The 23,885-nt window shown below is 41.2% G+C and overlaps 1 protein-coding gene across 7 annotated transcripts in view; it reads right to left on the bottom strand.

The window, feature by feature from the left end:
* PIKFYVE (phosphoinositide kinase, FYVE-type zinc finger containing) overlaps positions 1 to 23,885 on the bottom strand; it is a 66,159-nt gene that overhangs the window by 19,590 nt on the left and 22,684 nt on the right. For 6 of the 7 annotated variants that reach the window (XM_032114138.1, XM_032114139.1, XM_032114133.1 and 3 more), the window contains 15 exons: positions 23,283 to 23,440; positions 22,370 to 22,481; positions 20,502 to 20,649; positions 19,843 to 20,010; positions 14,505 to 14,567; positions 13,118 to 13,247; positions 12,586 to 12,766; positions 11,172 to 11,246; positions 10,413 to 10,520; positions 8,471 to 8,611; positions 7,689 to 7,815; positions 5,281 to 6,467; positions 3,803 to 3,903; positions 2,553 to 2,624; positions 1,010 to 1,181 (listed from right to left, as the gene is read on the bottom strand). In XM_032114138.1, the coding sequence (XP_031970029.1) occupies positions 1,010 to 1,181; positions 2,553 to 2,624; positions 3,803 to 3,903; positions 5,281 to 6,467; positions 7,689 to 7,815; positions 8,471 to 8,611; positions 10,413 to 10,520; positions 11,172 to 11,246; positions 12,586 to 12,766; positions 13,118 to 13,247; positions 14,505 to 14,567; positions 19,843 to 20,010; positions 20,502 to 20,649; positions 22,370 to 22,481; positions 23,283 to 23,440 (2,943 nt within the window). The remainder of the gene's footprint in view (positions 1 to 1,009; positions 1,182 to 2,552; positions 2,625 to 3,802; positions 3,904 to 5,280; positions 6,468 to 7,688; positions 7,816 to 8,470; positions 8,612 to 10,412; positions 10,521 to 11,171; positions 11,247 to 12,585; positions 12,767 to 13,117; positions 13,248 to 14,504; positions 14,568 to 19,842; positions 20,011 to 20,501; positions 20,650 to 22,369; positions 22,482 to 23,282; positions 23,441 to 23,885) is intronic. The other variant, XM_032114134.1, reaches the window with a different exon arrangement.

Genomic DNA, 23,885 nt, shown 5'->3' with positions numbered 1-23,885 from the left:
CCATATATACTTTTTTCCTGGTGATTTTTCAGCTACAGATGCATTGGTACTGCTTTGCAGTGCAATTCATCTTCAAAACTGCTTGCAAGCTTAGAGCAGACACTGCTTTACAAACACTAGACAGCCTCAGACACGTAAGTGTTTACATGAGCACACAGAAATGAAAGGTTATAGAGCAGCTGTACACACAGCAGCACAGGGCTTGCTGTCAGCAACTGCGTTAACCTCCAGGTATCTTTAAATCCATCACCCATGTTTAAGGCAGTGTAAGTAGGTGAACTGAGTCAGCCATATGGGTAATTGAGATGTTTTGCATTTCAGGTACTGCATGAATCTTTTTCATTAAGTTTTATTCTTGTCTCTTTGAAGGCTCTTAATGTTTAGCTAGAGATGAATATCCAGCTAGCAATGTTTTCTTAGCTAAATTACAGAACACGTTTCAGATAATACACAATCTTACTACCTAGTGGGCTTTTTAAAGCAATTTAGTGTTTCTCTAATGAAGATGTTACTTTCTAATGACTACTAAAGGAACTCTAGACATCACATTGACGCAATGCAGGCTGTTCAGTCCGCAGCAGATCAAAGAATACCAAATGGCTTTTGCCAGTTACTAACCCAGTAGGTCTTGGTGTCTGCCCTTCCCCATGCATACATTCTTTTGATGCTCGTAATAATTCATTGTAAGCAAGGGACCATACTCTTCACCTCTAAGTGGGCAACTCCATTTTTTTCTGCTTAGATCTATCCTCTCAGAGTCAATTTTGACAGAGTCAATTTTTCTAACAAGACTACCTCACACAAGATTTTTCACCCTCAACAGCCCCAGTGCAACAAGAGGAATTTGTAGGTAACATGAGAACATCTGTATCAGTAACAGGTTTTCTGCCAGTTTAGCCATAGCTCCAGAGATGAGCACTTTCTCAAACATGCTGCCTTTCCATACAAAGCCAGTCACAACAAGAATACTAAATTGGAATAGCAATGATTCTGAAACCCACATCCTTACCTGTTTGCACAGTCTGCACCAGGAGTAAGTAAGGATGGTGTGCTGGTACCCAGGGACAGGGGAGTCCAGCTCCTTTAACACAATCTGCACACAGCCTTGCCCATGAACAAAGCGACGAATGTGGTGCACCATTGGTGTTTCACAGAACATGCTGGGGCATTGGTAGGAAGGCCTTACAGAGAGAAACAGAAACACTTATGAATGATCACATACTTGGCACTGCTGAAGAACTGATTCACCAGACCTAATACGCCTTTTAATATCATGGTACTATTTATCTTCACTGTAAAAAAGTTTTCTAAGCCTGTAGTAAAGGCTGTTTCTGCAGAGTGATTTAGAAGTAGCATATAGCGAAGTTCCATTGCCAGCAATGGCTGTATGGGTCCCAAAAGCACTGACTGGATACTGGTTGCTATCACTTTTTTACAACGAATCACTTTCTACAAACACATTCTGTATAATCCACAAAATAAGGATCAAAGCACCTGTGGAAGTGCTTGGCACCAAATTAGAAGACCACTGTGGCAGCGTACCCAAGCAAATGCTACTGAGGACAAAGATGTGACAAAGAGCCTTCAAAACGGCAATGTTTCAGCTCCTGAAGGAACAGGTAAGGAAAACAGTGCCATAGAACATCTTTGAACAGTAAAACCCATGACCTTTCTTTGGATGGGTTTTTTCAGGTCAGGGAAGAAAAACCAATACCAGAAAAATAAAAGCTGCATTGTTTAGATACCAAAGTCAGATGAGATATTCTTCAAAACCAGAAAGAGCCGGAAAAAGCTCAGATTCTTCTTGCTCATGTGAAAAAATTAAGAATTTTAATTACGGAAACTATGGAGATTGAGAAGCACTCACTTTAGCACACACTACCTAATGAACAGAGAGAAACAAGAATTGAAAAGTTGGCAGCTAAGCTCCTCCTCACTGATCACCAAAAGGAGAAATACTTGTTCCTCCAGAAGGCTGAACAGCAAGAGCATTCTGCTACTGCAAGTGGCCAATGAAGAAAACAGAGTGAGCTTGTCTTTTGAGCAGGTTACCTCTCCAGCTTCACAGCCTGCTGAGACTCTGCATGGGGTTGTGGCAGCAGCAGTTATTACAGAAACATAACAACTTACACCTCTGGGAGATGAAATTAATGACACAGTACTTTGCCAGGGCTTAAAGTGCTCTGGACCATTTACATTGGCCACCTTGCACATATGACAAAGCCTTACTCTGAGACACTAAATGGGTAGTGTTACCCAACACTAGTACGAATGTTCAAAGAGGAACCTCAGAAAACTGTGACCAGTACAGTTGCTTGTCTTGAAAAACAGACAATTGGAATACATGTTCAGACGTTTAACTTGGCCCCAAAGCCCTAACTGCTACAAAAAAGTGAACACATTTGTCTTTAAGAACTTATAAACCTTGTTTCATAATCTGTTTCACTTCCTCATGGAAGAAAGCAGGAAGGACAGGTCCAAAATAGGAAAGCAACGGATGTATTTGCTTGTAACAAGTGAGCATGAATGAATTAGAATAAGTTCCTCCTTACCTGAAACAGTAGCGCTCCAGAAAAATCCCTAGAGTTAGGTCATTTTTCCCATAGAACTCCATGGTCACAATCCTAAAGCAGAGATAGAAAAGCTTTAGAGACTGGATGCCATCACTGTTAGCTGTGCAATGGCCTTTAGGTGCACAGATCTACACCCACTGCTGACTTGTTTACAGCCCTGTAAACCTTCAAAGACTTTTTTTTCCTATTGACTACCCTTCCTAGATCCCTGCTGTCAGGTTTGCTAGTAATCAGTTCAAAGTCCTACTAGAACAACTTTAGACTTGACATCTAAAAGTCCAATACAGTTCAAACGCACGTCTGAAGATCATGATCAAAAATATCTAGGCATGAAGTCTAAGCAGCTTCAAGCACTAATGTTTAAACACCTACAAAAAGGGTATATCCAGAACATTAAAAAAGCCTCAAAAAATCCTTATTCTTCTAGAGTATTTAATAGCAACTTTTGTTTCCTCAGAACCTGAGGTGACCAAGCCATTTAAAATGTGTATCAGTTTAAGTGTCCCTAACATCACTAATTTACATCCTCTCATTGTTGCTGGTTAGTGAGCATACCACCATCTTCTTTGGTTCATTTCTAAGCTTCTACAGGAACTTTAGACCTTTCCCTGTAAGAGGGTCATCACTTTATTTTCACCAAGGCTAATAATTAAAATCACCTAAGATAATGATTAAACACCAACACCTGTCCTGTTTAGTAGAGATAAAAGTGTGTCATAAGTTGCACACAATTAGCAAATTACAGCCCCCTAAGCTGGAAATAAAGCTCTTAATACTAATGACTACAGTATGAGAAAGACAGCAACATATTCCAATGCCACTCTTGGATAATACAATCTACAAGTATTCCAAAATTCTCATGAGGCTCATTTTTGGGCTTGGACATTGTTCTGTGCTCATTTACACAAACTCTTCCCCACAAGATTGCATGCAGTGCTCCCCACACAGAGACATTACTCTGCAGTGACAGACCAACTAAAGCATTTGGTTTCAGGTTGGGCTTTCTCATTCATGCCTTGGGTATTACAGAGGCTGTGCAATACTGCTGTGGATTCACCTGACCACACAACACAGAAGTCTTTCGGCAAAAGTTCCTGTTACAGGATGGGCACAACCTACAATTCTTTAAGGAGTCCTTCAAGAAATACTGCTATGAGGCAGGCACTGATTCTGACTTTGGGAAGGAAAGCATAGCGATTATACAAGCTGTAGAGTAATAGTTTTCATACCAGGGGCTAACACAGGCACTTGGAGCATTGCTGGACTGAGAAGAAGAGCTGCTGAAGAGAACACAGAGCCTCTGATGGTTTACTGGACTCAGGCAATCCACCTAGTAGAGAGAAAACAACTCATTCGCTAGTTACAGACACCTCCATTCACACACAACTTCTGTTGACAAAATTCTATTCTAGTAATTTTATTCAAAGAGAAATCCCTGCTTTCTCCTTTTGTACAGACAAACTTCACATTATCTCCCAGCTTCAGGCAAACTTGTACTATGTATAATTGCTAACTGCCATTTTTAGAACAACATGGCTCATATGCATAACGAAACCAATGAACACACGTGTCTTTCTGTGGAAACGAAGCCAAGAGGAACAGAAAACAACAAAAGCCCCACAACAAACATCCAAAGTCTCTAAACCACTGTATGGTTTAGGACACCTTGGATTCAAAACTCTGCCAGTATCTTATACCTCAGTTACTCATTCAGGCTATAGAAAGATTTCTATCTTTCTGTTCTCTGGGAAGAGAAGTACCATGCCACTGCTGGAATGGAGCTGTTTTCCCTCCCCCACCCTACCAAACTATGATGTTACCAAATACTTTTATTTGATCACTGAATAAATTTAAAACAGCATCAACTGGTCCGATCCAGAGCAAGGGCTACTCTTACAGTTTGCAAGATTATGGCCTGTGAAGCTACGGAGATCTACATTTAAGCACCAATTAAAAAGTTACTTCTGCCTATAAACATAGGGGCTGATTGGCTCAGGGACCAAAATGTTTGGCTATTTCAACAGCTCAGTTCTGCTACTCTTGTTCATAGACTTTTTTCCCTAAACAGCTCACAATTCAAGAAAGCCCCAAGATCCTTTTCCTCAGACACAAGTTAGTTACTTTCATGGCAGTTTACCAGAACTTTAAATATTTTTATTACAAGCACATACTCCCTTGCTTTGAAATTTCAAAGAAGATTCCTTCCCCTCCGTTATGTGATTCCCACTTTTCTTCAGATCACCCAAACTTTTACAATTAATCAAGTACTTAATGTAATTACAGCCTACTGCTGTTTCCATGACATTAAGCCCTCTGAAAATGAAAGTATTACATTTCTACAAATCACCAAATACAAGGAGCAGGAAAGCTCAGTTTAAGAAACTTCTTAAGGTTTGCTCTCTCTTCATGGACTCATTTTCAGAAAACAGTTAGGTTCAGCCCAGTCAAACAGGCAAAACTGATTCTGGGCTGATTTTGTGCATTTCTCAGAGAAATTTTCCAGTCTCTCTTTCTTAATGACGGCAGAGCACTGCAATCTAAAATGCAGTTATGACCCAGTCAAAAAAACAAAACAAAACAAACTTAATCAAACAGAAAGAAACAGACAAAAAGCCACCCCTTCTGGTTTAATATGAGACCCTACACCTTCTGTATACCATGAGAGACTGATGTAACTTGAGTTTTGAGCAGCACAACTCAATCTTACCTTATGAGACCATGATGATTCACTCTGAGCCAGTCCCTTCTCCTCCTCTTCAGTTCTGCTCCCAGTTTTTCCAGTAGGGACACTAGACACATCCTTATTTTGGGCAAAAGGATCTGTGCTCTTCTGTAGTATCCTCCCTCCTCTGGCCCGATAGTCAGCCAGCATTCTGGCTAAGCTCTGGCTGTCACGTAGATGTTCTGCTATTCTAGTATTAACCAGCTCATGAGAAGGCAAGATTTGGATAGCCTTGGCTTGGATACTCCCATTCTTCCCTTGTAGTCCAGAAAGATCCCGCAACAGTTGCCTCTTCCTTCTGCTCTCCAACTCCTTGTATTCCTTATTGAGCAGAGGAGACCAATAAACTTGCTCAGGAAAGTATTCCCGGGCAGGGCATCTCATGCCTTTTTCAGTCAAAAGAAATGGTTCACGGAACATCAGTACTGGAGAAATACAGAGAATGACATCTTTCAACTCCTGCTTAAATGCTGCAGAGTAAGTTTTGAGACGATCCTCAGACGAAGTTACCTCTTCTGTGACATATAAACCAGTATCATCCTGGAGAGGGTCTCTGAAGACTCTCATCTGACTCTTGGATTCCTGTAAATCATCTGCCTGTTGAAGAGGCTCTAGTGCCTGGTTATCCAGAGAAGCCAAGTGCTGGTCCATGCCATGGAGGGGCAGTGGGGATGTTTCAGGTATTGCATGAGGTACAGAGCTGAACACTGCAAATGGTGATTCCCCTTTGTGGTGCTCTTGCTGCTTGGAGGACACCATTTCCACCTGACTGTTCTCTTGGTCACCTCTGTCAAATACACCTCTTGGTTCAGGCAAACTGACCTCATCAGAGGACACTGACTCAGAGATTACGGGCAGTTTTTCAGAGGATAGTTCAATGTCTTTGACTGCTGTGCTGAAGTCCTCACCATTGAAGAGGTTCTGTTGTTCATTTTCATCTCCTGGCTCCTCAATAAGGGAGTGAAAGGAAGCGTTTTTGGTGAGAGTAGGGGGCATGGCAAACTCATCCATAAGAAATGAGATTTCCAGCTGGGAATGATAAGCCACACAGACCATGAAGATCAGGATCTCCTTCACACGAGCCAGCTCGTACTCTGCAGCACCACACAACTTGATAGTGCAACCCAGGTGCTGGGGACACCCTTCAAAGAACATCAGGGGTTTTGTCTGATCTAGAAGAAAAGTAATACATGGGAGTTAGGATGACAACTACAGTTAACCTGCTTTTAGGTATCTCACACACTCAGGAGACTGTAACAGAGCAAGTAACATTGGTAGCTGCAGAAATGCACATTACTGTACTAACTTATTTTTCCAAGAAAAAAAAGCATTGGCTATAAATCTCCTGTTTTGTAAAACAAGCCATCACAAAGTCAAAGTGAAGGCCACACGGAACACCCTGACCTAAACAGCGTATTCTAAGATGACGACAGATTCTGCAGCAGTGAGCAAAAGAATCACTTCCCTCCCAGGCACATTTACTCATCCTTACAAGTCAAAAGCCTATGACATTTTGAGGGCAATTTAAAGGCTGGAAGGGGCAATAAGGAAGTGGAAAGGGAAGTGCTCAAGGACAGATTTGGTGGAACTTGGAGCAACTTGGTCTAGTGGAAGGTCTAGTTCCTGCCTATGGCAGAGAAGTTAGAGCTAAATGATTTTTAAGGTTCCTCTAACCCAAATCTTTCTATGATTCTATGAAGAGAATGCAAAGACTGCATCCCCACAAAGATCTGCATCCACAGCATTTATGTGTGCCAGCACCACTGGTAACCTGTCAAGCAGCATTTCTTCCTTCCTTTGTAAACTCCTACTGCCTAGGGGAGTTACAGAGAAAAAGGAACCTCATTTCTTAAAGGTGCACAAGGACACGAGGAACTGTGCACAAATTGCAACAAGGCAAATTTTGATTGGATTTGTTAAGGTTGGACCAGATAATCTTTTGAAGTCCCTTCCAACACAGGCTGTTCTACGATTCTCTATTTCAATGCAAAATTCTTTACAGTGAGGATGGTGCCCAGACAGGCTATGAAATCTCTGCTCTGCGGTGTTTTCAAGAGTTGGCTGACAAAACCCTAAGAAATCTGATGCTGCATTGAAATTAATCCTTCCTGCTTTGAACAGGAAGTTGGACTAGAGAAACTATAGTATGTGGGAAGAGAAAAAACAGTTTGGAAGAAAGAAATCAGTCTAATTAAAATCTATAGCATGTCTCATATTAGTAAGATCATGCTTTTCTCTACACAGACAGTTCACTGTAGTTCCAAGAACAGAAATAAAATGAGTAGGATGATACATGATCACACAAGGAAACCAACAGTTAAGACCTATATAAAAAGAAGCAAAGCATTTGTCCTTTCGCACACATGAGCTAAGGCACATCAAGCTTTACTCACCATTGGGCAACTGAAAAACTTGCATATAAAATTTATGACATGTCCCCAGTTGTGGTTTGGTCAACAGTTGATCCATTGACATCACTAAGTCCCCCTGGGTCATTCGACTTACCCGGTCTAACACTTGCTGTAAAAATAGAAAGAACAGTAAGAATCTACAAGGCAAAGCAGACACTGGCATCTTTACCTTGCTCTTAACAAATCAAAAAACACCAGTGTGATCTAGGAAACTTCTCACTGAGATGCAAGCTCTCAGTTAAACCCAGTCCCACAAATCCACATCCACAATATACAAGGATCTTAGAAACATGGGTAAATATTTCTGGTGGGATTGTACCCTGCCCAGAACTTCTCACTTGACTAGATCCAGATACCTCCAGGAGGTGCAGGGCAGTCAGCTCTGCCAGGAGCTCAGCCAACTCCCACACCTACTCTCTGTATGGCTGTCTGTATCCTGCCCCACAGGGATGGAGGCTCTCTGGCAATCACTCAGGACTCAGGCATGATTTGCTACAAACGGGTGTCAAATTCAACTAGAACTAAACCAGGGTACAAGGACCCATCAAACAAGGACACAGCACAGTAAGTGTGAAGAGCTGAGGAAAAAGTTACTCTCCAGATTTGCCTGTCTTACCTTCTTGGAAAAGAAGTATGGTTAAAAAAGAGCCCACGTTTCGTTAGAAAATAAGACAACTCTTGGCTTTCTCCAGGGCGCTTGCTACAAGGAGATATTAAGAGATCTACCCACAAGGCAGAGTCTAACTCTGATTAGAAATGCTCACCGGCTTGACATTGATGACCAGAGTGATACCATGCTCTAAGAGCATGTCCTGGGCAATTCTGGACACAGTCTTCTCAACAAGGACCAAATTAGGCTGGACATCAACTATCCGCTGTACATAGTTCTTCAAGAACTCCCTTTCCTGCAGACAGGAACAAAGTATGGCAGTGAACTACTGCAAACCCACCTGGAAAATAAACCCACTTTCATGTTTAACATTACTTTTCACTTTATTTACATACTGTCCTTTCCTATAAAACAGGGCAAACAGCTATCCAGAAAACACCAGCAGTAGTCCACTGTGAACATCTTCCCACCTCCACAGCGCAAGGCTCAGTTTATCAGTACTTTTTTATAAGCATTAATTTCACATGAGAATACAGTCCAATGACAACATGAAGTAATGGACTTGCAGCAGAATCCAAACATACATACAGGAGGGTGCACCTTACACCCGCACACATAGAAAAGCTTTATGTTCAAAAGGTGCTAGAATTAGAGCATCATAAACCAAAGCTGTTTGCAGCATTACATTCTCCACCTTCAGATACATGCTAATGAGTGCTGGCAGTCAGAGACACATTCAGGAAGAGTATGAGAGTGCTCTGTGCCTCTATAAGTCTGTACACACATTGCCAGTCCCTAAATCTGTACTTGAGGACAGTGCTCCCAAAATCCCATCCCAAATGCTATGCATTACAGAACTGCTCTTCTAACCAGGGCCATCTTCATCTCATTACCCCCACACACTTGTATTACCATGCACAGAAAGAGAAATCAGGCTGCAACTCATCAGAACTAAAGGTCTACACTGCTAGAGGGAGGATACGTCTTCTTAAGTCAGATATTCTCAATTGTGTTATTGCAGCTCACATCAGTCAGGTTTTAAAAGTTCTGTGCACTACAAAGGTATCACAAAAATAGTTTGACAGCTCCTCAGAACACAGACACTCGTGTAAGTGTAACAAAGATATAGCTCTTGCTGGAAGCTAACCTTTTCAATCAAACTAGGACTATTGTAGTATTTTCTGTCCCGCAGGATTTTAATGCAGATACACAATTAGTTATGATTATGTTCTGAAGCAGACACAAACAATCACAGAGACCAATATTTACAAAGTACTGCAGATACTTCTACCCCATTCAGAAAAATAGACAGGTCTGAGTTTAAGCATTAACCATTTCACTAGGCAGTAAGTTTTACTGCTGAAGCTTTCATACTTGTAATCCTGTCTGTTAACCACTAAACAGAAGTGGTCTTAAATGAATGCTATGAAAAACAGTCAAATACAGAAACAAACATTGCTGCCCAAGCTCAGTAGGGCACCAAATATCTTTTCTATGGGTATCCTAGCAAACACCTGAAGACTGATTCTCAGACAAGACTGCAGTGTGTTAAAGAAAAGGTCTATGTACTTCAGTTTTCATATTTAAGGCACATTCCTGCTCACAGGGGCAGGGCACCTGTTCCAAAGTGATATTTTCTAGTTCATCACTCCATTGGGCTGGTGGTTGTTCCATTTTTTCAAGCCTGACAAAAAATAACATGGGTGTGACCTAACCCTCACCCACACTAACTTTTCAAACATTTCTTCACACACCTAAACCTTATCTAGCTCTAATACTGTATAAGGAACATACAGTTAAGAAAGTCTCAATAAAAAAAAAATAAAAAAACCCCCAAGTTTTCTAAAAAGCTGCATTGTGAGGATCAAAAGCTCACATAGGTGTTCTCAGGACATGGAACCTGAGGACAAAAATCCTCAGTGCAAGGCTACGAGTCTGTACATACTGCAGATCTCTTAGCTAACTTACTAGAAGAGGAAAGTTCTCTCTTTTCTATGCAATCTCACTCATTCAACTCCACCTTACAGACTGAAAAAAATGCACTGATCATGATGTTGTTAGGGTTATTTTAACCAAGAACAAAAGCATACTCTCACCTGAAGTACTATAGGCTCTATGCAGGTAAACTTTGTTTCTTCTCGATAGAGGTACTCAATTGAGCATTTTAGCAGAAGAATTCTGGGATTTTTTAAGCAAGAGTTCATCTAAGAAAGATACAAAAATAGTTAAAACAAAAATACATACCTGGAGAGGAAGAAGTACGCAAGAGACAGACTTCTCATGATTGGTCCCTGCTGCCCCCACCTCCCTTTACAGTGTGTCTCAGCTATCGTCCCCTGCAGACCCAACTACACATTCTTCTTTCTTCTGAAGTTGTTACATCCAGTTGTTGAAATTTCACAGGTACTGTCCACAAGCAGGCAATGCTAGAGAGGATTTCCAGTCACTGCTAAGAGCCCCAAAGTCTTGATACACTTGATTCATGCAGTTCATGCCTATCCTGCCCTCCTGCCTTAAAGACTCATTTCACTATACTGTTTTAAGTCAGAACCACAAATGCCTTTTTCTGGCTAAAAGTTGGGGTAATGATTAGATGCCTCATGTGGTGGTAGCGGTGGATAGGATGTTTTTCTATACATGCATGAGGAGAGTTTCTCCCCTAAAATCTCTGGGCTAGAAAACAAAACAGCTTGGAAAAGAAATGCTTTGAAAGCTATTCTTGTCTGGGGGATCAAAGCAGAGAAAGCTCACAAACCTCCTAAGTGGAAAGAGAAGCTTCCTGACACAAAAAGCAAGTCAGAGCACCCTTGTTTCCACAGCATGCACTACAGTTAAGATTAATCAAGCTGCATTACCTTCTTGTGTGCAACATTCTTAGTGCAAACAAATCCATTCACCACCATGGAGTCAAATTTCTTTCCACCAGGGATCTAACAAAGCAAAGAACATTTTTAGAACTGTCATACACTCCCACATACTCTAGTGCAGTAAAGCTAATACACAGAATACCTATTGTAGGGGATGTGCAAGCTTCAGCTACATCCTCAATTATCAGATGAAAGATCAGATACAGTCACACTGGACACATAAGGATTTCCCTTTAAAGCCTGACAAACTTAGGACAACATGAAAACAAGTACTGAGCTCTAGGATTTCTATACCCCTCCCAAGAGACGCTTATTTGTTAAACCAGTATACTCCAGAGCACAAGAGAACCTAATTTTGACAGGCCATGAGGAGCATATACCTTTGCACATGCCATTTCTATTAACAACAAGCTAATTGTAAAGAAAGGGAAGAAAAAAAATAAAGAAAGAAAGAAAACCAAAAAACCTTCTAACTACCAACTGAACACATCAAACAGTTGACTGGTGTGCCTGCAGTCACAGGCGATCCCATGAATAATAAACAACATGAAACAGGTTTCTGAGTAACATGTTTCAGAGGATATTTGTATTACCAGCATGTGAAAACAGCAGACAGCTATGAAGAGCTTTCACCTCTCAACAACTGCTCTTTGAACTGGAGTTTCAGGAGAAGCAGGAACAAGTGATGCTGCCTGAAGAGATGCCACAGAACTACCACCAGAATCACAAGGTTCTCATCAAATCTTACAGGGCTTTCAAACAAGAGTACTGCTGAGGTGAATTTGGCCAAAGCAAACTAAGCCCAAATCTTCAGTCCTCAGTCACACTAGCTCCTTGGACGTCATTTTCACATCAGACTCTCAGAAGAAAGTTTGCATGCCAGAACTTCAGACTTACAGTTCAACGATGTCAACACTGGGCCATCTGGCAGAACTGGATACACCATTCCATTACAATTAAGTTTCCCTCTGGAAGAAAGTCATTGTACTTGGCATGGGAGGAGTTGAATCCTCCATAATGGGTGGGTACAGGGCAACAGATTGCTGCACCATGTCCTGCAAGCTACTTATCCAGCATTTGGTACATGTCCAATTCAAGCACAAAACAAGCAGAAACCAAAAAATGAAGCAAGTCATTACAGAGGTGTTACTCTTTGCTACCTTCTGCAGCCTACAGCCTGAAAGAAGACATCAGCCCCAGGGCATTAAAGCACCTTTCAGAGAATGCCAAGTTCCCTCTGTGCAACTTTTTCCTAGAACCCCACCTTACCCAAAGGCCAAGTCAGCCAGCTACACTGCTGAATATGCTGGGGGCAGTGGGCAAGGGACTATTCTCTTCAAACAAGGGGTGCTGCCAAAAGCTACACCCTTTTGTTTCCCTACATCCACTGCTTGAAACTTACTTTTTTGATGTGGACAAACTGGCGGATATCCATGTCATCATCTCTCTTCTTGACATCAGGCCGTACTGTTTGAACGACCTGGCAGACCACGGGTACAATAATATCCCTCCAGGACAGTGACAGGGACTCATTGTATAGAAGCTGCTGAAGCAGTGCCATCATGTGATTGTGATTAGCAGACCTGTAAAGAAGGCAAAATAAATACACCTCTCATTAAAAAAAAAATTATATAGTGCAGTGATTGGCTGAAGTCATTCAGAAGCAAATTTCTTAACATTTACAATACAGAAGTCCTCTGAAGGAACAGCTGCCTAGAATGTTCTGCAGCCAGCTCTGGTCCCATACTCAATACATAAACATCACAAGATAAAAAAAACTAACCAATATATACTGTAAAAATTCTGCATTCTTAATGCAAATGAGTTCCTTGTATTGCCTACTGTAGCTCAAGCCCCACTGAAAGTTGGTGGAATAGAGGGGCTTCAGAAATTGTTACTCAAGATAGACAAATTCCTTTTTCTACATTTCTTACAGCAGCCTTTCCATGGCTTGTTTCTCCCCATTCTCTTCTCTCAGCAGATCCAGATTGCTGTGGTGCCAGCCTAGGGGTGTGAATAAGAGTTCTTTGGACTTCTCCTCCACCCTCCTGTTGAACAATGACTCTGCAAGAAACAAACAAACCTTGCTAATATAAGGTCACATTTGACTGCTTGTGTCTTTCTGAAAGGCTACTTTGAAAAGGAAAGAATTTACTAAGACATGAGCCTAAGCTTCCTGAAATACTGAGTTTAAGGTAGATTCCATGGTTCTCAGTTTGAGGAGGTGTGCCCATATAATTACACTTTCCATCACTATACTGTGTAGTAACTCCTTAGAACTGTTCTCTGTTTTGCAGTACCAAAATTAGAGGTTATTTCAGCACAGTCTTCCATGCTTTGAAAGAGTTACTAGGTTATTTCCTGCACTGTTATTATGATATTATAGAGGCAAGCTATAAACTTCCACATTGACATAATGGGTGACTATATTGTAAGTCATTTATCCTAGTAGTGAATAAGTTTCTATCAAGCAAGTATGTAAGCCTTCAGAGCTGAAGCTTAAAACTTCTTAGTGTTAAGCAAAATCTTTAGACAATAGTAATCCAAGGAGAACTACTGAAAAAAAAAACCAATAGTTAACTTCTTCCAGATGCTCCACACACAAAATTAGCTGTGTAGATGATTAATAGAAGCTACATTGATTTCCCCCTTTCTTCTGCAAAAGCTCAGTTAAAAACTAAACATCAGTTTAACCCAAGACTTGATTTTTCAGGCCATACAGACATTGAGGTTTCCCCCTTACTTCCTCCACTTACAAGCTCGCCAAAATCAACAGCGTTAATTGGGAAGAAAAAAAGCCCACAAGTGCATCTTGCCATGGTATGGAAAGCACGAGGGTTTAAAAACTTGTAAGTGCATGTAATGGCCTTTCATTTCAGAAGTAGTAGTGATGATGGTGGTGATGACAAGAAACCCAGAAAGATTTAAGAGAAGAAGCTTTAAGCTACTCTGTAGAAGCAGTGCAGTTAATTGTATCACATCTTCATTTGCTTGCACAGGAAGTTAAAAATCAGTTACATAATTTGTTGGTGGAGAAACTGTGAACAGACTTGCCACTTACACTTGTTTTTTAAAAAAAGTAAAATCTTTTCTTTGAGCATTTTTGAATGCAGAAATCTGAGAAGTGAAAGAAATTTAAGCTTGAAAGGGCATTCAAAAAAGTCAAAGTATAGTTTATACACCAGTTTTGCCACAAATGATTTCAGATTTACAGTCGAGTAAATTTTTTAAAGTGTCAATGCTCTATTAAAGGAGTATTAAGGAGTTTCCATCATTGTATTAAAAACAGACACAACGGCAGCATTTGAAGTTTTTCCTTACCTTTAATAAAAGCGTCACTTATAGAGTACATCTGCTGCCCTCCGTTTTCAGGATTCAAGTACTCTGAAAGGAAAGAGAAGAGGGATATAGGTGGAGACAAAAAAAAAAAAAAAAGACAGGTTACACTGGTGTACCCATATAATTACAATGTACACGCCCACACCAGAAGAAGCAGCATTACTCATCTAAGTGTTTAGTCACCAATTTAGCAACAGCTTGATGAGTGGTTAAGACAAGAATATTCTCTCATTCTTGCTCTATCAAAAAATTCTACGATGACAAGAAAATACTGCTTATTAATGTGAAGAAACACAACAAAGTAGACATAAGCAAAGACTGAACTAAGATTGTATCTTTCCAATTCACAGAGACCACCCCCTTCTACACCTGAATACAAAGGTGTTAACATGTGATCAGATATCATGGGAATGGCCTCCTCACTCATGTCTAAAAATGCAGCTTCAGAAACCACTTTGGTCTCCCACTCCATTGGACCATCTCAGACTGAGGGAGAGACCAGCCATAAGGTTTATCTTACACAGTGCAAGAAAAACAAGACAGCCTGCCTTTCAAGAGCTGAAAGTCTCAAGTCTGGAACAGTCCAAAGTGTTTTGAGGAATGCTGACAGAGACGGATACCCAGAAATAAAGCAGAGCAAGAGATAGATCACTTTACATGTGGGAAATATAGTTAGAGCCTGGTGCTAATAATGCCAAGGTTGTGGATTCAATCCCTGTATGGGCCATTCACTTAAAGAGTTGGATTTGATGGGTCCCTTCCAACTCAGAGCATTCTGTGATATCTGTGAAACAGAAGGAAGTTCCACCTACTACCCTCATCTAGCTTGCTAGATCTTGATTTTTCATCCTGACTGGGTACAAAAAGCTTGTTTTCTCCAGAAGCCATTAGCTTGTTGTGCCTTTAGTTGGCTCCTTACTTACAGATACATAAGATATATATACAGATAGATATATAAAGGGATTCTACAGTGAGAAGAGCAGCAGCCCAACTACTTATACAGCACAACTACCTGAAGTTCAAAGCCAACCCTTTATCATCTTTCCTGACAATGCTCCAGACTCATCACAAACAGAATGCAAAGCCAGGCTGCTTTCAGACACCAACAGAAAGCAACAGAAAGCTGACAGGACATAAACAATCACAAGACTCTGAACAGCAGCACTCGTGATTTTAAATACCACCATTTTAAATATCTGAGCTTGTTTGCAAATAGATACTCAATAGAGGAGAAGTGTACCAAAGAGAAGTTACAAGCCTCCTTTGTAGATTCCTGGTTATTTGAGATTAATTCCATCTCTTGCTTAGTTTAAGAGTTTAGCATTACAATAAACTACTGCTGGCTCACTCTCAGCATTCATTCACCCACTGACTACGTAGAGAAAGTCATGTCATGCTCTACCTACACAAGAGCATGTATACTGGCACCTCCATCCCTCTCCATCTTGTAACAGCCTCAGGGCAGCACCTCTTACTGTAAACACACTCTAATTAGGTCTGGCACAGCCAAAGCACAAGTTATCCCCACCTGAAACCTAATCTTATGCTCTGGACAAAGACACAGGTAGCACCTGCAAGCCAATTCTAGATTTGTAATGATCTATGTTCTAGATTACTAGATGATCTGTAAGGTCCCTTCCAACCCAAACTACTCTATTATTCTTTTCAATACAACATCAGCTCCCATAACTTCACTTCTGATTGGTTCCCAGGGGAAGTTCCTGACAATCTAAGATACCACACCTCTTCTTAGCCCAGACAGATAACACACTCGTAGGTGTGAGTCTGAGATGGCTTAGAGTGGCTAACATGCACATTTCTTACCTCACGTCATCCCTACATGCATCATGCTCCACAAAACGAGGAAGGGCAATGGGGAAATGTTCCTGTAGCTTATTTTATAACCTGACAAGTCAGGCACCTTCTCAAAAGAAGAACCAAAAGGCTCCTGGCAACAGCACACTAAACCTTGGCAAGCAATACTGAAAAGGAACTGTATATGGTCACTGAAATAATCTTCTCTTTCCCCCTCCTAACTACATGCAGGCATCAAAAACTACCCAAAATACCCGCTACCATGATCAAGGATACCTGGCTAGAAAGACGTTTATAAAATAGAATTTCCCATATTGTTAACTGTATCTCTTTAAAAACAGCAACCAAACCCCATATATAAAATTTGTCATGTAATCTCTTGCCCCAATTTAAATGCAGAAAGCAATCTTACTTTGTTTCCCCTTCTGATACATAGTATGTCTTTAGGCAGATGATACTATAAATGAGTCACTATTCTCAGCTAACTTGGAGTCACCCAAATTTCATGGAAACACACCAGACATTAGTCAGCCTGTAACACCACAAGAAGTTCTGCCATTACACTATACACAAACCATTCTGCTCTAGAACACAGTGGGTGGATACATCACCCACCCTTGCTTCAAAGCAGCTGACCTCTGTTGCTCTGGGAAATTGCATATCCCTTAATCATTCGAGAAACCCACGACCTGCACTTCCAACACTTGATGTTTTCTATCATCAGTCCTCCCCACAATGAAATGACTGGAATTTACACAGTCCTAAGGAAACTGAATTACAAGTTTCAAAAGGAAGGTGGCATTTTCAGTTTCACTTCATTATTTCAAAGAAAGTCAAGTCACTGTTACTGAGTCTAAGGACAAGAGAACTCCAACACAATCAAGCCAAGTAAGTGTGTCCACAACAGTCATAGGGAAGTTACTGACACTGACAGCAGCAAACACCTCATGTCACTGATTAACTACAGAACCCTGTTCTTAAAACAACCACCCATTTTACACAAATGCCTAACTATCCAGTTTTGGCCATCTAATCGTTGTGATACTCCAACATCTTAGACAGCATCTTTTGTTGAATATAGCCAGAAAAACAAAGTGAAAATCTTAATATTAACTTTATATAATAAAGTCTCTGATTATAACATTTCCAGAACAAAGTTTTAGAAGTAACATATTTCACTACCCTAGGCACTGCAGCATTCTCTGTAGTGTTTTTTCCCCTCCTCACTGCCCACAAAGTCTCAGTCTGCCTACATGAAGAAGTGTTTCTTGCTATTCAGGATATTGTCATTCATTTTAACTTGTTGCTCCGTGGTTAGGTCTTTGCTCCAGAGATTCTCATGGCAGGAATTATTAAAAAAAAAAAAAAAAAAAAAAAAAAGGGAAAATAAAAAAAGGTACACTAACTCTTCTGTATTTGCAGATACAAATTTTTCAAAAAACTGCAGGATACCTACCTATCCACGATGTACTTTTATGACACAATTCCACCCTATCCCAGTTCTGGGCCTACTACTGATACCATCCCCTCAAGGGAAATCCATTCTCTTGGAAGAAATTGTTACCAGTTTTCTACTAACAATTACACTCCTACAGAATAACCTGGTTAAGAGGCCACGTATTTCAGGAATATATAACAAACACCAGTAGAGATCCACCAAAGACAGCCAAGTGCTGCCAATACACATAACTCAAAGGCAGAAGTCCTTCTCCTTTCAGTCCCCTCACCACTTGCCTTTTCTGCTGATCTTCTCTGAGCTCTCCATTATTAAAAACTTTCTCACAAGAGCTTTGTCACAAGGAGTCACAAGAGTTCTGGCTCTGAGCAGCTTTGATTTGGTCAACAGTTTCCAAGAGAGAGAGGCTCTCTTACATTTCCCCTTCATGATCTACTGCTCCTTGTATAAAGGAATAAAGACTGAGATACGTCTGAAACCAGGACAAACACTCTGCAAGTCCTTTTAACACTTGCCACAGCCAACCCAACTACTACCTGCTTTACTGCCATCACACACTGATAAAGATAAACCTGCTACAGCTGTAAATTCACAGGATACTGCAGCACACCTGGGCCTGTTTCAAGCTCACTTAATCCAGCACCCTTCCTTCCTAAAAGGAATTCATTGGTCTATCTTCCTCTCCACAGCTTTCCCTCCCTGTAGATGCATTAGCTTTTCATTTGATTAGAGCATCAGCTGGAAACGAAAGGAACCAACAAGGAGCTGGTGTCAGTAGTGCTGACAACCCATTCCTAGTTTTGGATCATCTGACATCAACTCAAACTTTTGAAACTGTTCTGCTTGTCTCTTTGGGGGAAAAAAAGCAGTTAGATTTCCTTCCTTCTAGGCATATTTTTAGCAAATAAAAAAGGTGACTACAGTAGGCATCAATAATCTGTCTCACTCTGTCCGCATGTCTAACACACAAGGAAAGTCAGCTGTGACCCCTTCTTCTACCTCACTGTCTTCAGTGACCATTTCAGTTTCAGAATATGTAATCTGTATGCAAGCTTATGGCTACTGTTCCATTCTGATTCAGAGCAACACGTGAGATCGGCTAGACTTTATAGAAGAATGAATTAATCAGGGGTACAAACTATTTAACACTGGATCATCTTTTACAGTCAGGAACACTCAAAGGGTGGGGTGAAACAATAATTAAGAAACTACTTAGAAGCAGCCAAAGATACAAGTCTACAAAGCTGATGTAACCTTATGTAAGGAAGCAGAGCAAAGACATCAACTGCTACCCAATGCGTAAAGCAACTAAAACATAGTAGACCCAAGCCAGTGGAATCATTTAGAGACTGCAGTTGTCAACATGCAGGCACATTATTTCTTCCATAAGGATGTTGCTTATAGACTCTTTCAATTTAGTACTTCTTTAGGGGACAATCCTTTCAAAAGCAGTCTTCAACACCAAGTATTTGATTTCTTCCTACTTCACTTAGATGGATGATCTCTTTTGAACAAATGATATGCATATGGATGAAGTTAGGCCTTACACAATCTGTATGCAAGCTTATAGTTTATCAGAAAAATTCTTCTGTAAAATGTATGCTTATTAAGGTACAATTTTAAGTCAGCACAGCACTCTTTCAAGTTAATCTTGTTCTTTTGTTCTCTGGGGTTTTATTTCTTACTTGCTTTTTTAAATTCCATCTCAAACTGTAGAGTCACCTATCAAACTGGTTTATGTGTGGATTATTTTTCCACCCCAGTTAGCCAGAACATATATGTGGATCTGCCTATTATGCATGGGCAAGAGACTTTGCTTCAATGGCAAAGAGAAAGTCACAGGGGAAGTTACACACTCTGCAGAGAAGGCATTTCGGCAGGTCTATTGAGCCTCCTCAGAGGTGAGCACATCAAAACTGCAAGCAAGTGCCAGTTAAATATCATATTTTCCCCTCTGAAGGACAGCTACCTAAGTAGTGTCCAAATAGGTCAGTAATATTAGGGCCAGCTCTCCATCATGTGCAACTCCAGCTGGTGACTACCTCATACCTTTTTGGTCGGCAGGGTGAGGGGGCACATGTGGGTACTTGGAGTGCTTCTTGATATGGAAGTTCACGTTGTCCAGCTCCACGTTCAGGCTGATGGAGGCGGCTGAATCACTGTCCATTGTGGACTGGAAGCTGCTGACTGAAGTGCGCTTGCTAGGGCTGGCGGAGTCTTTTAGTGTGGGGTGAGGGTGAAGATACAGGGAGGAGAAGGGTTCAAATGGGTATTATGAGGGTACCAGAGAGGAGAAAAATTGTCTTTAATACATAAAGACCAGTGTGCAATAATACAGGAATACAGTATTTTCATAATTCTAATCTTGTCTTCATGTACGCATGCTGACTTACTGGACATTCTTTAGTGCACTACTATAGGGCCCAAATCAAGCAGAAGTCTGCTTGAGAAACAGAAGGCAGCAATTTACATGCTTTTCCTTCATTAGAAGTATGAAGCTTTACCAGTTCCACTAAATTCAAAATACTGTATCCATTGTGAGAAACTGGAAGACTAGACAGGCTATAGCTTTCTTAGATCCCTACAGCCCCAAGCACGCACACAGAAACGCACAAATAAAGCAAGACACAGTTAAACTACTAAGTCCTGAAAGACCGGAGACAACAGGGAAGAAGGCAGAGTGAGAACAAGACTCAGGTGAAACTTACTAGCTAAGTTGTCTTCCCCTTCATCAGCAATCTGCTCTGTGTCACTGTCATCAAACTTGATGTCTTTGAACCAGGATGGCTCGGAGTGGCCCTCTACAGAGTTCACAGAGTCACTGTCTGGAGACGGGGTTTCTGAGAACTCTGTGCTCTAGAAGACAAGGAAGGGAAAAAAGTTATTAAAATGCAGCTCTGCTGAAATATTAAGCAGCCTACTACAAATGCAGGTCAGGCATTTTAAAAATCAGAGGATACTCTCAGTGCGCTGAGCCAAGTTAGTCACAGAGTCACCCCTTTAGCATGAAGTAGGAACTCTTTGGGACAAGAAACAAATGTTTACAATCCCCAGATGCTTAGTCTTTGTCTACACTCTGCTTCTAAACAAGTTGTGACTAAGTGGTAGTAAAGACAAGTTTATTATACAGCACAATTTTCACATTGTCATCACATCCAATTAAGCAGCTTTGAAAGCTTGCTTTCTCCAGCCAGGGTAGGTGACAGCTGTATCCTTTGCCCAGAAACCAACACACGCAGCTTTTGGTGGAGCCTGTTTCTAAGTTACTGGAGCAATTCTTTGACTGACCAACGTAGGCCCAAGAGTTTCAATCCAAGATGGGCTCTAGCTGGGCCTACTGTGTCAAAGCAAAGACTGGCCAGATTGCCAGTCTTGAGATACCTGGAGAGTATCTAAGTAATTTCTATCAGCCATCCTGATGCCTCCAGGTACCTCAAAATGAAGTTATCATTATCTTGCCTTTGGCTACAGTGAGTGCAGCAAGCAACTGAGTCAACACCACCACTTCTCCTGACTCTTGTCCAGAAGAATGGAGATCAGACAGTGCTTTCAGTTGATTAGAACAAGAATTGGCTTTAAACATATAATAATATAGGCACCTTACAAATAGTTACAAATAGGGATGCATAAGCACTTGCTAGTTAAGGGCAAGCTTTTACCAGGGAACTGAGAGAGCTGACTAGCTGAGGTACCAGATGAACCCCAGAGCAATCTCAATGGAAGCCATATGACTGTGTCCAAGAGCTGAAATGCATGAGGAAGACAAATGCTAATGGCTCTAAGCTTTCTAACTGAAGCCTATGGGACAGCTGAGCCATTCCTCATTCTAAGAAGCTGCAGAACATGAAAGACTCTCAACTGAATGCTTTCAGTTAAGAAAGGCTACAGAGATATGTTGTTCAAGCTAAAAAAACCAATACAACCCCTCAGGCCAGTGACAGCTCTTACCCCTCAGCACATTTGATTCCAGTGAAGTATGGTAGGACAGAATCTCTGGTCACTAGCTCCTGCTTCCCCTCAGGTAACTAGTCCTGTCTGAGAGGTATGACAAAGACCCCATCCCAAACTTGGATCATGTGGCTAAGGTATTACTGCCATCCCTGGAGATCAAAAGAAGGTTACCAATACAATATACCTAAAATATCCATTTAGAATTTTTTTTAAAGGAATCTTGAAACAGAAGATCACCATTGTATCTCCACCACCAGTAAGTGCACACAGGTTCTAAATTCTGCACATGACAACATAGCTGCCACAAGCACAGACTGTGCCATCTTGAGGCCTCTGGTGGAAGATGTCCACCATGAGAGGCCTGGCCTCTGAAGACTCTTTCCTTCACTTCAGGCAGCACCATAGGTAACAACTCATTCTCCACAGAGGACAGCCCAAAGCCTTCTGGGCAAATGAAACTACCTCAGCCTTCAACCCCCTAAGGAAAAAGGCCTGGCCACTCTATTTTCTGTACAGGAGACCTGATTTAGAAAACATACTACAGCTGTTGAGAACAGGATTAGAAAGATTCCAGTCAGCAGTCAAATACAGGAAGAACATCTTTCAGCTTTCCTACTTCTTTTACCTGCAACGGTCTGTAGAGAGCATATTCATCTCTGAAGAGCTGATCATGATGACTGACACATTCCAGCCAACGTCCATCAACCAGCGCCTGTCCTATTGCAATGGCCTGGACCCTGGAAGTATAAGAACAGAGATGGTCTTCTAAGTCTTGTTCTAAACACATATGGTTTATGATACAAGCGTACTACAAAAGAGAAGAGTCATTTGCTATGCACTATTTGACCTGTCAGTATTCCATTCCCATGTTTACACGACACTATTTAAAATACTGCAGTGAGGCAGCACAGTGTACTAGTTCAAGCATGGAGCTAAATAAAGAGACTGCCAGTATTCTGAACTCAGCTGAGGTGTCCAACATATGATTAGGACATATTGTTTGTGCTCCTCCAATATTGTTAACTTATGTATACTGATAATCTCTGAGGGAGGACTGTTGCTCTACACTTAAGAACCGTCTCGGTTTTATCCCATTTTCACATAGTTAAATACACAAGATTGTTTATATTCACCTATACAATTAAGAGTCTGCCATCAAACACTAGCTAGTGTAGCTATCAAACACTATTAGTGATCTCTGATGCCAGAGGCAGACTTGCTCTTTGGAGTACCAGTGAACATTTTTGGACAATCTTTGTAATACTCTCACTGTTCTCCAAGTGAGTAATATTTGTCCCTTAAGCTACCTCCCATACTGGTTTCCAAACCGGACAGTCTCCTGTGCCCTGTTGTTTTGGGCCACGTGGAGTCAAAATGCGACCTGCTCTGGTAGGCAGTAAAGAAGAGATTTGAATTTTCTCTCATCTCTCTGAAAAGAAGCCTCTCTCTGCAGTCCCAGGTACCCTATATCAGCTCAAACTCACAACCTCCTCTCACACAGACAGAGGACACCTGTTGTCCTAAAGCACCAGGATTACCTTGTGGTTATGTGCCCATTTCTCATGAGCCAGTTGACCAGCTCTTTTCCCACAACACAGTTGGGATGCGTCCGCAGCCAGTAGCGATGGTCTTGAAATTCCATGCCACTGTTATGATGGCAGATTTTCTTCCACAGATCTTTCAGCTGGACTGAGTCCTGGACAGGGAGATGTACAAGTTAATTACCAGTCTAATCTTAGCACTGGTTCCAAGGGCATCAACACAGGCCTTCAGATCACCTTCTAGATCAAAATTCCTCCACAAACAAGCACAGAATCTAAGCCATTCTGCACAACCTACGCAAAGGTGCAATCAGAAATAGCAAACATACGAAATCAGCTCCTTATTTCCTTCCATTTATATCCAGTTCAGAACAACAAAAAACCAAAGTGGGTACCCTTATCTCTATAAGGGGGCTCTGATGTGGCAGTATTTTGTACCACCAGCAAGATGCTTATGCCCTCACTACTGCCCTCTTGCACCCTATTCCTAAACTCAGGAGACATGAGCAAACAGAGGACAATGAAAACTCATCCTTGGCAAGAACATTTTTCTGTATTATCTGTGCTCAACCCAGGCATTGTGAAACACACTAGTCCAAT

This window comes from Corvus moneduloides, chromosome 7 (assembly GCF_009650955.1).
Source record: "Corvus moneduloides isolate bCorMon1 chromosome 7, bCorMon1.pri, whole genome shotgun sequence".
NCBI classification, from domain to species: Eukaryota; Metazoa; Chordata; class Aves; order Passeriformes; family Corvidae; genus Corvus; species Corvus moneduloides.
Note: the sequence above shows the minus strand (reverse complement) of the source record. Positions and strands in the feature narration are given on the sequence as shown.